Source organism: Rhizophagus irregularis, chromosome 24, assembly GCF_026210795.1.
Source record: "Rhizophagus irregularis chromosome 24, complete sequence".
NCBI lineage: Eukaryota > Fungi > Glomeromycota > Glomeromycetes > Glomerales > Glomeraceae > Rhizophagus > Rhizophagus irregularis.
In genome coordinates, this window is record NC_089452.1 from 1857432 (window position 1) to 1872512 (window position 15081).

A 15081-nucleotide genomic window follows, 5' to 3' on the forward strand; every position below is an offset into this window, starting at 1 on the left:
TCGAATGATTTGCCTGTAGAAGCTCACTGACAGAAACAGCGGTTGTAGTTATTTAAAGAATCCTAAGTTTGTTCGGAAGGAGTAAAAGGTCGAATAATATCTATGCGAAGTATTGTCTTTTAATGCTTTATAATTACAATTAATCGTCTGGTTTTAAATTATTATAACAAATAAATTGATAAATTTAAATAATTAATGTATAATAAGTTTATTAACATAGTAAAATATTGTATATCGGTATATGTTGACAAATTTATTGTGAATACTCTATAGCTTAAAATGCATTTCTATTTATCTGTAAGAGAAGAAGAATTAGGGATTTATGGATTAACTAAAGACCGAAACTAAAGATTTTATGATGATTATAGAATTTGCTGATAGAGGGAATTTGAGAAATATTCTCTTAAATAACTTAAGTTATTTGATACAATTGAGTTTTGGTATGATTCTATTAAAGATAAGAATGATAAAAAGAAGAATTTGGTTATAAAGGAAAAGAAATTAAAGCAGCATTTGATGAAGCTGATAAAGAAATACCAAACATCTCAACTTCATATGAGAAGAATATTAAACTAATTTTGTGTATTGATAGTTCATGATTCTGACTTAGAAATTTCTAACATGATGCGTATATATAACTTACGTTTGAACATCTTTAATTAGATACTAATGATTTTGACATTAATAGATACTTGTGACGAAAACAATGCTGATGATTCGATAAATTAAATATTTTGCAGATTTTATTTTATATTTTATTGTGAAATTTGTTATTTGAAAGTAAAAAGTAAAAGCCCGAACGTCTAAAAATTGTAAACTAAATGATATTTATTAATGACATTTTTATGTGTATTTATATATTTATATTTGTTATAAACATTCATCTGTCAATATAATTATCATAATACGAGGAAATTTAAATTTTCAAGTATTATACTGCATAATTGTTTAATAACCTTTATAAAATGATTCGTAAATCGTGATTTCTGATGAGATTAATTCACGTGATGATTTGGCACGTAATTGCTACTTCAATTTCACAAATATATACGTTTGCGTACTTTAACAAGAAATATTCAACTTTTTTTTTAATAAAAAGAAAAAAAAATATCAAAAATAAATAGAGATGTTATTTATTTGATAATTGAAGAATTACATTATGATAAAAAGAATTTATTGTGAAATTATTATTCCAAATTTTATGAAAAAATCCTTAGCATCAATTAAACTCGGGAAATGAGAAAACATTATTAAATGTAATTATTTCACACTTAGCAGATGAATCAAAAAATAAATATCATTCATTTTACGAATAGGAATATACTTTTATATTCCCTGCACAAGTAATTATCAAATATGTCTTATTCCTGGAATCAAACATCTTTATTCAGGATTAGAATTCCTTAATTGTACGATAGTACTGTCATAGATAAGTTTTGGATAAAAAAAAATTTGTCAAATGGTTCATGCCAATTTTATTTTTCTGTTCTCATTAAAATCATCAGAGTTTGTTCATGTATTTGTAATTTAGTTGTTGATACTTGAAAGTTAAAAAAACATATAAATAGTCCTGTAAAAAAAAGTCGATCCGTTCCTTATATTATCGAATTAAAAATTTTATTGGGATAGGATCTTTTGCGCCTAATAAAAATAAAACCATTCATTTTTAATGAATTTAATACAAATCAAGCAAAATATAACTTTTTGACGGTAAAAAAAAATCACATTCTAACAGTAAAATTTATAGTCAAAAAAATTTACTAATTAGAATTTTTTTTATCTGTGGAAGAAAGTCACATGAAATAATGCAATGCCTGTCAGCCTGTGCGACATAAAAACTTTATATTAACGCTTCCCAGAATAAATTTTATCTCACTCCGGCTTTACCCTTAGAAGTTAGAACCCTTATGAAAATGCTTTCATCGTAAAAGTCAATAAGACGGAAGCGGTTAATTTTTTCAGGGAAGCTATCAAGGAAAAGCCTCACCCTAAGTTTGAGAACGTTTCCCCTAATGACATTAAGCTATGAAAGGTCGTCATTTCCCTCGAAGAAGAAAACAAAAAACTTAACCTTGTCAATAAAATTTTTTTTCTTTTTTTTTTTAAAAAAAAAAATAATACAAAAATTAATGTCAATGTTAAGGACGAACTTGAAGGTGTGGAATTGCCTTCACTTTCGAAAGTTAGCAAACATTTTCCCTATCAACCAGCCGACGAACACATAAATATAATCGCACAGCATCCTGTTTAAACGAAAGAATTTCACTGCACCGCAACGTATGGGCGTAATGTAAAAAGTTTCAGTGGTCAGTGACCCAAGAAATGGAGACGTTGGAAGGTTTTAAGAAGAAGCTTTGTGAATATTTAATGTTTCCAGATAGGACAAAAAATGAGCATATCGTAATAGGTCGTGTAATAAGTGGCGCTGGCTTGAAGAGAAAGATTTCAACAGGTAAAATGCGTAAGAAATTAGACCAGATAAGTTCAAGTTCCCAGAATGCAACGGTATGGTGGAGATTGTGACAGAGCGTAAAGTTATTCAATTTTCTTCTAACGAGGGTTTATTGAGCATTATTTGGACTACTAACCCAAGGTGGATCTGGAAATAGTTGTGTATATGTGTAAGTACTAGCAATATAGCAATAATGTATTTAGGATATTTCATGTGTCAATTCCATCAATTGTCTGATCCGTTAATTTATGCATGGCGCCTTTGGCTGTTTTATAGCGCAACAACCTTTCTCTTAGTACACTTTCCCCAAGATGAAGTTTCTTTTCGGTTTGAAGGCTGATGGCTATGATCAATTACCATGTATTGAGATTGGAAGTTCATCAGCTCCAGAAGAGATCAGGAACAGTGTGATTGAGGAATTTTTAAGAATGCATAAGGCATCCCACCATCACTAGCGCGTTTCCGCGATTATATATAACGTGACGTCCATCTTTGATGTTACTGTAAAGGTTTATCCCCAGTATGAAGTCTCCGGAAGTCATGGAAAGGACCCATTGAGTGATCAAAATGGGTGACACAATTATTTCTGTAACTGAAGCAAAACGAGAAGATATTAACCAAGGTGTTGCCCAGAGCACTGTCCAAGCACATGCATCTTTACAATGCAATCGCAAAAACGTACTTATGATGATGCTGATTTGTATGAAGATGCAATGTCTCAACGGGTGTGCTTGTAAAACAAATTCGAAAAATGACCTGAATTACTACTAGATCAAAATCACAGCGATTATTACTAACTCTTTTATTTGATATTTCAAGAGTTGACTGGGTAATAACGAAAGTTCAAAATGGTATTGGAGATGGGAATGATAATAGTGATGAGAGGTCGAAGTTTTTTGTGTTCGCCTACTCCTACACCTCTACCTATCAACTACCCATCATTATTTCGCGATGAACTAGTCAGACCTATCGAGAAATTATATGGGCAAATCAAATGGGTTAGTGGGTTTTTAATCAGCAAAAATCATCATTAGGTGATGGAAAGCGAGTCAAAATAGATAATTAGGACGTGTCTTGAGTTAATATTTCAGAAATTAGGGCATTAGCATAGGGAAAGTCGTCATGGATCATAGGCACAGTCCCCAGCTTTGTATTGATATTTTTCGCATGTATTAATAAAAATTTTTCTTGCAAGTTTTGCTGACGGGCCATTACAAACTGAATCATGTAATTATTTACTACATCAATAAAGAATTCGGCCGAAAAGGCTATATATAGTATCAAGCGTGAAATAGAGATGTATGGTGAATAAAAAAGTGAGACCTAAAGTCCCACTTGGATAAAATAAATCGCATCCTACATGAAAGATCTTTGTATATTTGTAGCGTTTTATTATAATTTTAAGTGAATCCGTTGATCAGATTTTTGTGATGTAATCATATTAACGTAGCATATAGATAGAGGAATAATTTTATTAGCTATAGATATTACTGGAAATGTGAGAGAGCAAAGAAATAAGCGTGATGTGGCACCCGCATTAAATGGCCTAGGATCTGTGTATTCTCTCCCTCTTTGATAGCATCATAATGTTTCTCTTGCTACCTCTATCACTTTCTGATTCGCTATTGTACAGTATCTGAAAAATCATTAATAAAGTTTTAATCTTATCGGACTTATATTTTTTTAACTTATGTGCGCATATTGGTAAAAAAATGTTCATATTTCGGATTTTTATTGCATAAAGACATCGAATTTTTTTGTGTAACTCTTGCCACCTATCCTATTCTAATCTTCTCGCAAGATTTCATCTATGGAAACACCGATGGATTTTTTTGTAAATTACTCCACCAGTAGAAATCCATCGGTGTATTTGTCATACACCGAGATAAGCCTGTTATTCCATGGATATCTAATAAATACTCCATATGCACCAATGCTCCCCTCACTTCGGGACCCCAAGGTATCGGTGAATATTTCGGTTATTCATTGATACTTATGGAATAACAATTATAAACGACAAGCCATTAATTGATAAAATTTATGAAATTTTTGAAACATTTTGACCCGAATCTGTTTATTGCAAATTGATTAAATTGGTAAATATGCAGTAACAACAGTTAATGTTAACCTTAAGTATTAAGAAAATTTCTGTTTTATTTTTATTTTTATTTTTTTTTTAACTTTATTAATATTATAACAATTATTACGAAGTAATTTGTTACAATTTAGACGACATGCATCTGCTAATAAAGTATCTACCCTAAAAGAAACAATTAATGAAAACGAAAATAAACTAAAATTAAACTAACTACAAATTACCCACAGTACTAGCTATTTATAATTTTAATTTGATATTTTTAATTAAAATCTACGCTAATACTTACCATCATTAACAGTAGATACTTCACTAACAAAGTTGCCTCCCCTTCTTATTCTTTTTCTTCGATTTTCCACTTTTTTTACTTTTCCCTCTTTGAGCGGATTTATCTTTTTTCGCCACTGCTGTAAGCGTTGTTTCTAATCCACTTTCTGCGTCAGTACCATTACTACTAACTACCCTCTACTCAACTCTTCCTTGTTATATCGCTTATGTCCAACTTTTTCATCAACTGAAATTTCTTCTTTTTTAATTTCTGGTGATAAACGTCATGAACAAGCTTGATTTACCTTATTATATAACTCCACCTCCTCTTTGGAAACTGGCACCTCTCCAGTCTTTTTTTCCTTCCTTAAATCCTTAATCACATCAAGCACCCCAACCCTTTTTCTAAACTACGAGCTGGTAACGCACCCTTTCTATATCTATTCACTAATTCTACTATTTCTTCCTCATCCACACTCGTCATTACCGTTGAAGAACTTGAAATTTTTTCCTTAGCATTAGCTTTTTTGTATTTCTTTGAACAAAACTTCCGTTTGTCTATCTTTATTTACATCACTAATACTGAAATCAATGTCACCTAATTTCAAACCCATCATTTTGCATACTTCTCTTACACTTTGATTAACATTTTCTTTAATCATTTCTTTCTCCTTGATCTGTTCTTCAATTGCCCTTGCCACAATCGCCTTCACATCTTTTTCCATGTATTTAAGAGTAGAACCACTCCCCTCATTACTTTCTTTACTTGAAGATGTTCCAACATCAACATTTTCTGTCAAGTGATCTGGATTTACGCTCCCACTTGAAATAAAAGTATTAAAATTTTTTTTCTTTTGTGGAATAATCCAGACATCGTGTAATCCCATACCTAAACTATTAACTACAGCTTATTCTAACTTATCCTGATTAGCAAAATAAGCATATATAAATTTTTTTCCTTTGATAAAAATAATTTTAGTGTAAAACCATCCTTGATATTTATAATACTCTAAAATATCCATGTCCAAGGTGGTTCTCAAATCTTCCTTAATCTCTTTATAGGCCACAAACTTGAACCTGTCCCTAATTTCTGATAATTTCATGGAAGCTGGAAACCAACGGAACCAATACATTTTATCATCCATCATCAAATTTATACTATGCCTACTTTTCCATTCTGCCTTATCTTGCTTCAGCTTTAAGTAGTGCATCAAAATCTTAGCCGATTTATACTTGAACTGATTCTTGATAGAAATCTTTCTGACTAGACCCAAGATTTTAAAAACCTTGATAATTTGATCCTCTTTACACCATGCTGGAATGTCATACACAAGTATGTCTCCTTGTACAATGACGTCTCAATTTTTTCGATTGGCAGTTGATCAACCAGAATTTCAGTCACACCTTTTTGTCTATTTGTGCCTTTCCTCTTTATTGTAATTTTTGGCACCTGACTTTGCCTTTTTAAGCTCCAACCTCATTGATTCAACTTCTTGAGATACTTTTCTAATTTTCTCATTTTCTCCAATATTATTTGTTCTCTCTTTTCAGTCTCTTTAACTTTTTAATCACATCATGTGACATTTCTCTGTTTTGCTGCTGCTTCTCCTGCAGCCAACATCAAAGTTCCAAAACTTCTCTTGAAAGTCTTTTCATTTCTTCTCTATAGACTTCATAAGACATACCAGCACACTTTAATATTATGTCTTTTATACTTATTTTTTTGTGCATGACCTCTTGTCTTATCAACTCCAGAAATGTATCTTCCACTCTATTAAGCTCACTGCCACTCAAAGTTCTCTTCCTTGTAAACTCTGAAACTTTGGAGCTAGCCTAAAATACACAGGTCGAAAAATGAAAAATCAGGCATCAATCAGTCACAGGTACCTGATTGGTGACTGATTGGTGCCTGATTGGCATTTTCGCCAAATACCGTTACCAATCAGGCAGTTTGCTAACTTTTGATCCAGTGATCAGAAAAGAATGAAATATAGCTCATTGGAATCGTCTCAGCAAGACGAATCTAATGGTAGTAAAATCGCATTTCTAGGATTAATAGTTAATAAAAAATTAAATAAAATATAAATGATACATTTTTATTTTTATATTTTACTTAATTTCTCATCAAGTATTAATCCTAGAAATGAGATTTTACTACCATTAGATTCGTCATGTTAAGACGATTCCAATGAGCTATATTTCATTCTTTTCTAATGGATCAAAAGTTAGCAAACTGCCTGATTGGTGACGGTATTTGGCGAAAATGCCAATCAGGCACCAATCGGTCACCAATCAGGCACCAATCAGCTACCTGATTGGTGACTGATTGGTGCCTGATTTTTCACTTTTCGACCTGTGATAATTCCTTACTTTCCTTAAGAAACCTATACCTATATTCTGTAAAATTGTACGTTAACTCCATTTTTGTGTTTATTTTTAATTGCTGATTCACCACTCAGTGATACAAAATGATCAATAATTAATCTCGTCAGACATTTTTATATTAAATACTATTGCTTCTGAATGGTGTTTGCACAAATTTGAAAACGTTTTGTTGTAATATAAATACCCTAAAAATACATTAAAAAAGGTGTTACATTACTTAGGTAAAGTTTTATATAACTGGTAAAACTAAAACATTGCCAAAAAAAAAAGAAAAAAATTTTTTATTTTATTTTTTTTTAAATATTATTTTGTTAATATAAGCAAGAATATAACATATATTATATAATAGTACAAAAAAACCTTGGTGTAAAGTTACCTAAAATATGAGCTGGAATATTGACTTTCCCCAAAGTAAACTCTTTAAATTTTATAGCAAACGAAAAAAAATTTTTTTTTGTGACATATTCACATTTGTCATTATTAATTGGTAAATTATGGTTGCATTAAGCATGACTTATGTAGGATAAAATTAGAGTTGAAATGTGCCGATCAACGTCATTCATATAAAATTTTGTATCATTGAGTGGCGGATTGGCAATTAAGTGTTTTGTCAGTAAGCTCCTCTGTTAAATGTATTTTACTTTTTGCTGAATTTTTGGATGGAATGATTGTCAGAAAGTGTTTCCCTCCCAATTTCTGTTTTATAATTTTTGCTATACAACAATAAGGCTTGATAATTGATATACATTCCAGATATTCGGGTTGTGCAAAATTTGTTTGTCATACATGCAAATGCTTACACTCGTGATGATCAACACTTTGTACATAATGCATTTTGCAAAAATAAAAAAAATATTTACATTATCTTTTTCAGTTAAAGAGCATATTAATATAATTATATAATAATGGCTTGTAGTAACAATAAAGGTAATAATAATATATAGCAATACAATTAGAATTCTAAAATTTTAAATAAATTTGCAATATAATAAAACTAGTTTCCAGTAGTATTGAAAAATTTGAAACAAGTAGCACTGAGATTTCTAAAGGTATATTGAACAAGCTGATATTAAATTTTGTTTGTAAATAATTTAAATACTATATATAATTTACCTTATATAATACACAAATATAATTTTAACTATCTATATTATGTAAATAATTTAGCTCGTAAGTTAATAAGTTATCTTATAATTGAATAATAATGGAATTACTTATTATTTTATTATATTTCATGTAACTCAATATTCATCTAATGATAATAATACTATAGTTGGTAAGTTATCACTTTAGGTCTTTACTTTATTTATTTTATAACATTCAAATAATCAAATTCTTTATTTAAATAACTATTTAATAATTAATTATATTACAGATGGTAAGTTACAATACATATACTATATTTATTTGTTTAATATTTTATATAATTCAACTAATTATATTCTTAATTTAAATAACTAGATTGTAAGTAATATATATAATTTATTACAGTAAATACTTTCTTATATTATTTTTATATCTAACTAATTAATAATTAATTAATAATAATACAGGGTGTAAGTTACTGTATATGATATCTATATTTATATTATTTATATAATTTAAACTAACTAATTTCTTATTTAAAAAATGGTTTATAATTTCTTTTAGTTGGTAAGTTATAAGTTATTTATTTAATTATATTATTGCTGATTGTTATAATATTTACATAATTTAAACTATCTAATTTCTTTATTTAATAGATTGTAAGTTACAAGTTATTTATTTATTCTATTATTGCTTTTTGTTATAATATTTACATATAATTTAAACTATCTAATTTCTTTATTTAAAAAATTATTAAATATAATATAGGGAGTAAGTTATAAGTTATTTATTTAATTCTATTATTACTTATTGTTATAATATTTACATATAATTTAAACTATCTAATTTCTTTATTTAAAAAATTATTTGTAATTTTTTTTAGTTAGTAAGTTATAAGTTATTTATTTAATTCTATTATTGCGTATTATTATAATATTTACATATAATTTAAACTATCTAATTTCTTTATTTAAAAAATTATTAAATAATATAGATAGTAAGTTATTTATATAATTCTATTATTGCTTATTGTTATATATTTACATATAATTTAAACTATCTTATTTCTTTATTTAAAAAATTATTAAACATAATATAGGGAGTAAGTTATAAGTTAATTATTTAATTCTATTATTACTTATTGTTATAATATTTACATATAATGAATTACTTTATTTAAAAAATTATTAAATAATATAGATAGTAAGTAATTTATTTAATTCTATTATTATAATACTTATATATAATTTAAACTATCTAATTTTTTTTATTAATAGATCGTAAGTTATAAGTTATTTATTTTAATTCTATTATTGCTTATTGTTATAATATTTACATATAATTTAATCTATCTAATTTCTTTATTTAAAAAATTATTTGTAATTTCTTTTAGTTGGTAAGTTATAAGTTATTTATTTAATTCTATTATTACTTATTATTATAATATTTACATATAATTTAAACTATCTAATTTCTTTATTTATTTAATAGATCGTAAGTTATAAGTTATTTATTTAATTCTATTATTGCTTATTGTTATAATATTTACATATAATTTAAACTATCTAATTTCTTTATTTATTTAATAGATCGTAAGTTATAAGTTATTTATTTAATTCTATTATTACTTATTATTATAATATTTACATATATTTTAAACTATCTTATTTCTTTATTTAAAAAATTATTAAATATAATATAGGGAGTAAGTCATTTATTTAATTCTATTATTGCTTATTTTATAATATTTACATATAATTTAAACTATCTAATTTCTTTATTTAAAAAATTATTTTATAGATTGTAAGTTATTTACTTAATTCTATTATTACTTATTGTATAATATTTACATATAATTTAAACTATCTAATTTCTTTATTTAAAAAATTATTTTATAGATTGTAAGTTATTTACTTAATTCTATTATTACTTATTGTTATAATATTTACATATAATTAATTATTTTATTTAAAAAATTATTAAATATAATATAGCTCGTAAGTTATTTATTTTAATTCTATTATTGCTTTTTATTATAATATTTACATACAATTTAAACTATCTAATTTCTCTATTCAAAAAATTATTAAATATAATATAGCTCGTAAGTTATTTATTTTAATTCTATTATTGCTTTTTATTATAATATTTTATATTTACATATAATTTAAACTATCAAATTTCTTTATTTAAAAAATTATTTGTAATTTCTTTTAGTTCGTAAGTTATAAGTTATTTATTTAATTCTATTATTACTTATTATTATAATATTTACATATAATTTAAACTATCTAATTTCTTTATTTATTTAATAGAGCGTAAGTTATAAGTTATTTATTTAATTCTATTATTACTTATTATTATAATATTTACATATAATTTAAACTATCTAATTTCTTTATTTATTTAATAGAGCGTAAGTTATAAGTTATTTATTTAATTCTATTATTGCTTATTGTTATAATATTTACATATAATATAAACTATCTAATTTCTTTATTTAAAAAATTATTAAATAATATAGAGAGTAAGTTATTTATTTAATTGCTTATTTTTATAATATTTACATATAACTTAAACTATCTAATTTTTTTATTTAAAAAATTATTAAATATAATATAGTTCGTAAGTTATTTATTTAATTATTGCTTTTTGTTATAATATTTACATATAATTTAAACTATCTAATTTCTTTATTTAAAAAATTATTTGTAATTTCTTTTAGTTGGTAAGTTATAGGTTATTTATTTAATTCTATTATTACTTATTATTATAATATTTACATATAATTTAAACTATCTAATTTCTTTATTTAAAAAATTATTAAATATAATATAGGGAGTAAGTTATTTATTTAATTCTATTATTGCTTATTGTTATAATATTTACATATAATTTAAACTGTCAAATTTCTTTATTTATTTAATAGATTGTAGGTTATTTATTTAATTCTATTATTGCTTATTGTTATAATATTTACATATAATTTAATCTATCTAATTTCTTTATTTAATAATATAGCTGGTAAGTTATTTATTTAATTCTATTATTGCTTATTATTATAATATTTACATATAATATAAACTATCTAATTTCTTTATTTAAAAAATTTATTAAATAATATAGAGAGTAAGTTATTTATTTAATTGCTTATTTTTATAATATTTACATATAATTTAAACTATCTAATTTTTTTATTTAAATAATTATTTGTCATTTCTTTTAGTTGGTAAGTTATAAGTTATTTATTTAATTCTATCATTATTTATATAATTTAAACTAATAAAATCTTTATTTAAAAAATATTATAATTTAGTTTGTAAGTATCTATTGTTATATATTTTGTATAATATTTATTTTTAATTAAATTTTTTCATTTAAAATATCTATTTCTTTAGTTGGTAAGTTGTAAATTATAGGTTATTATATGTATTTATCAAAAAACTAAGACTTATATAATTTCTATTTAAATTTTAGAGTAAGTAATAATTATTTTAGTGTAAATTATAATACAATCTATAATATAATTTTAATTATTTAAATTTATAGATTTGGGAAAAGTGGAAATACAATTATAGATGATTTTATTCTTAAAAAAAGATTAAGATGGATTCCTTATAACAAATTTAAAAATGTTGAATATCTTAATGAAGGAGGATTTGGCATTATATACAAAGCTACTTGGTTAATAAAGAATTATAAACATAGAGATGTAATTCTTAAATGTCACAAGAATTTAAATGAAAATTTAGATGAATTTTTGAAAGAAGTATGACATATTGATAGTATATATTATTTTTTTATTTTTATAATTTATATTAATAAATTATCATTATTCTTTTGTAGTGGGAATATCATATGAAGTGTTTAGTTTCATCTTCTGCTATTATTGAATTTTATGGATTTACAAAAGATCCAAATACTTCAAAATATATGGTAGTAATGGATTATGCAAATAAAGGTAATTTGAGAGAAAATTTAACAAGAATAGTCAAAAATAATTGGAATCAAAAATTACTTATGTTGTATAAGATGATTTCTGGACTTAAAAGGATACATAATCAAAAGCTTACTCATTGTGATTTTCATGATGGCAATATTTTAAATCATAATGAGAGTGTAATTTATATTAGTGATTTAGGATTATGCCAACCTGTAAAATCGGGTTTGAAAAAGTATGATATTTATGGTGTTATACCATTTATGGCTCCTGAAGTTTTAAGAGGCAAACCTTATACTCCAGCTAGTGATATATATAGTTTTGCTATGATTATGTGGGAATTTACATCAGGAATACCACCATTTAATAATAGAGCACATGATCTTCATCTTAGTTTAAGTATTTGTAAAGGTGAACGTCCTGAAATTATTGAAAATACTCCACAACGTTATGTAGATTTAATGAAAAAATGTTGGAATGAAGATCCATTAAAAAGACCATCTACATCAGAAGTAATAGATGCTTTTGTTAGTTGGATTTTCCGTCCTCGTAATAATGAATTTAATGAAGAATTAAAAAACAACATTATGGAATTTATAAATGCACCAATTGGGCAGCTTGCTACTAAATCTCATCCTAAAGCATGTTTTACAAGTCGCTTACTTGATTTTACTAGTAAAAAATTAAATGAAATTCTTGAAAGTGAAAATTTGGATAATTATTTAATTAAAGATTTGAAGTCATTAGGTATACAATATAGTGCATATAAAATTTAATCTTGCAAATTATTTATGTGAAGATAATTTATTTACTTAATTATTTAGATGAAAATACTAGTGAAAACTTGAATGAAATTCTTGAAAGCGAAGATTTACAAGCTAGTGTGAAAGTAAATGAAACATTAGTAAGTGAAAATTTGGATGATTATATAATTAAGGATTTGGAGTCATTAGGTATGTATTATGATATATAAAAAAAATTATATCTTATTAATCTTGCAAATTATTTATATGAAATTAATTTATTTATTTAATCGTTAAAACAGATGAGAATAATAGTAAAAAGTTGAATGAAATTCTTGAAAGTGAAGATTCACAAACTTATCATGCAAGCTATTCTTCTACTGTTATAACTGAAGATTTGGATGATTGTATAATTAAAGATACAAGTAATTAGGTATGTTGTATGTAATATAGTACTAAAGAAAAAACTAATTTTGCAAATTATTTATATGGATTAATTTTAATTTATTAATTATTTAGATATTGAAACAGATGAAACTAACTAATTATTAGAAGATTCATAGATTTTTTTAAGTGATATTTGACGTGATGTATTCAGCAAAAATTGTTTTTTATTTTATTTTTATATTTATTTAAACACTAAGACTAGAGTAGTAAAATATTTATAAGTTTCTTAGTTTGTAATTTAAATAATTCCTTTTTTTATAGCTCATCCAAGTATTATATTTCTTTATTTTTTTATTTTACTTAGAATTATTTAAACACTAAGGCTAGAGTAGTAATATTTTACAAGTTTCTTAGTTTGTAATTTAAATAAATCTTTTTTATAACTTTAAATTAATAATATTTTGCCATACACCCCTACTAGGGATGGCAACAGTCACGGTTATTAACCAGTCATGACCAGTTATGACCGTGACCGATATCGGTCAGTCAAAGGCTTCTGACTGACCGTTTAACTGACCGGTTTGACTGACCGTTTGACTGACCATTTAACCGACCATTTAACCGATTATTTAGCCATATTTATTCACTTAACACTTTTTTTACGAATTTAATCAATAAAAAAAGTTAAATAACGTTTTTTTTTTGATTAAATTACACTTTTTAACGTTTTTTCTTGATTAAAATTTGTTAAAAAGAAAAAAGTGATCGGTTAAACGGTCGGTTAAACGGTCAGAAAAACGGTCAGCCAAAATGGTCGGTCGGTCAAAGACCCTTAACCGGTTATGACCGACCGATAACTGACCGTGACCGACCGTTGCCATCCCTAACCCCTACAAACAATAAATGTCCAAAAAAATGCCTATTTTTTGCTACAAATTTGATACTTAAAAATTTGGCATATCTGAACTTTGTTCATAAGTTGTCCAGAACTTGTCCAGAACTTGTCTAATATAAAATTTTGGACAAATTCTGAACAGATAAATCTGGACAAAAAAAAATTCAGAACAAATTCTGGGATGTTATTTCCAAAAAAAAGGATAAATTAATTTTGCAAAAAAATGCAAAAAGCAATAAAACTGACATTCAGAATTTTATTATAGAAAAACTTTGCACAATAATTCAAAATCAAATGGATAGTCTTAAAAATCAGATAATATCAAATTATTTATTAGTTATACAGTATTTATATGAAATCAATTTAATAAATTAATAAAGTAAACAAATTGACTTATGTACCTTCTTAAAATTTGCTAAGTAGGTCTGTATTTAAGAAGCTACAATTATAAAATTATTATATTTTTTTTATTAAATCGTTAACCAAAAAAAAATTTTTTCATTTATTTCTTAAAAAACTGGGGATAATATCATGATAATGAGGATTATTAATTTGAAAAATTTAGAAATATACTGTTTGGTTTAAATAAATAATAAGAGTAATGAAAAGAATTTTATTATTAATTTGTTGAAAACCATTATTTGATAGTATATTGCTGGATGATTTAAAAAGAAAAGCAAGGAATGTTATTAAAATGAAAAAAAAATAAAAAATGTTAAAAGATCTGATAATGTTAAAATGTAATATTGATTTATTATTAGTATAAAAACATATTAATTGTGAAATCTATAAAGTTTAATACTTTAATTATAATATTATTCTTTTTTAAAT

General features: G+C 25.0%; 3 protein-coding genes across 3 annotated transcripts; 2 read left to right on the plus strand and 1 right to left on the minus strand.

Moving 5' to 3' along the window:
- Positions 1–2322: 2322 nt before the first annotated feature.
- OCT59_016114 (uncharacterized protein) lies at positions 2323–2523 on the plus strand (the record flags this gene model as incomplete). Its single annotated transcript, XM_066132255.1, has 1 exon — positions 2323–2523. One exon carries the CDS (start codon positions 2323–2325, stop codon positions 2521–2523), a length of 201 nt encoding a protein of 66 aa, XP_066003258.1.
- Positions 2524–5332: 2809 nt separating this feature from the next.
- Positions 5333–5701, minus strand: OCT59_016115 (uncharacterized protein; the record flags this gene model as incomplete). Its single annotated transcript, XM_066132256.1, has 1 exon — positions 5333–5701. One exon carries the CDS (start codon positions 5699–5701, stop codon positions 5333–5335), a length of 369 nt encoding a protein of 122 aa, XP_066003259.1.
- A 6216-nt stretch (positions 5702–11917) lies between these two features.
- OCT59_016116 (uncharacterized protein) lies at positions 11918–13513 on the plus strand (the record flags this gene model as incomplete). The annotated part of the gene is made up of 7 exons (XM_066132257.1): positions 11918–11969; positions 12038–12054; positions 12132–12246; positions 12682–12972; positions 13050–13178; positions 13271–13393; positions 13488–13513. 7 exons carry the CDS (start codon positions 11918–11920, stop codon positions 13511–13513), a joined length of 753 nt encoding a protein of 250 aa, XP_066003260.1.
- Positions 13514–15081: the final 1568 nt, after the last annotated feature.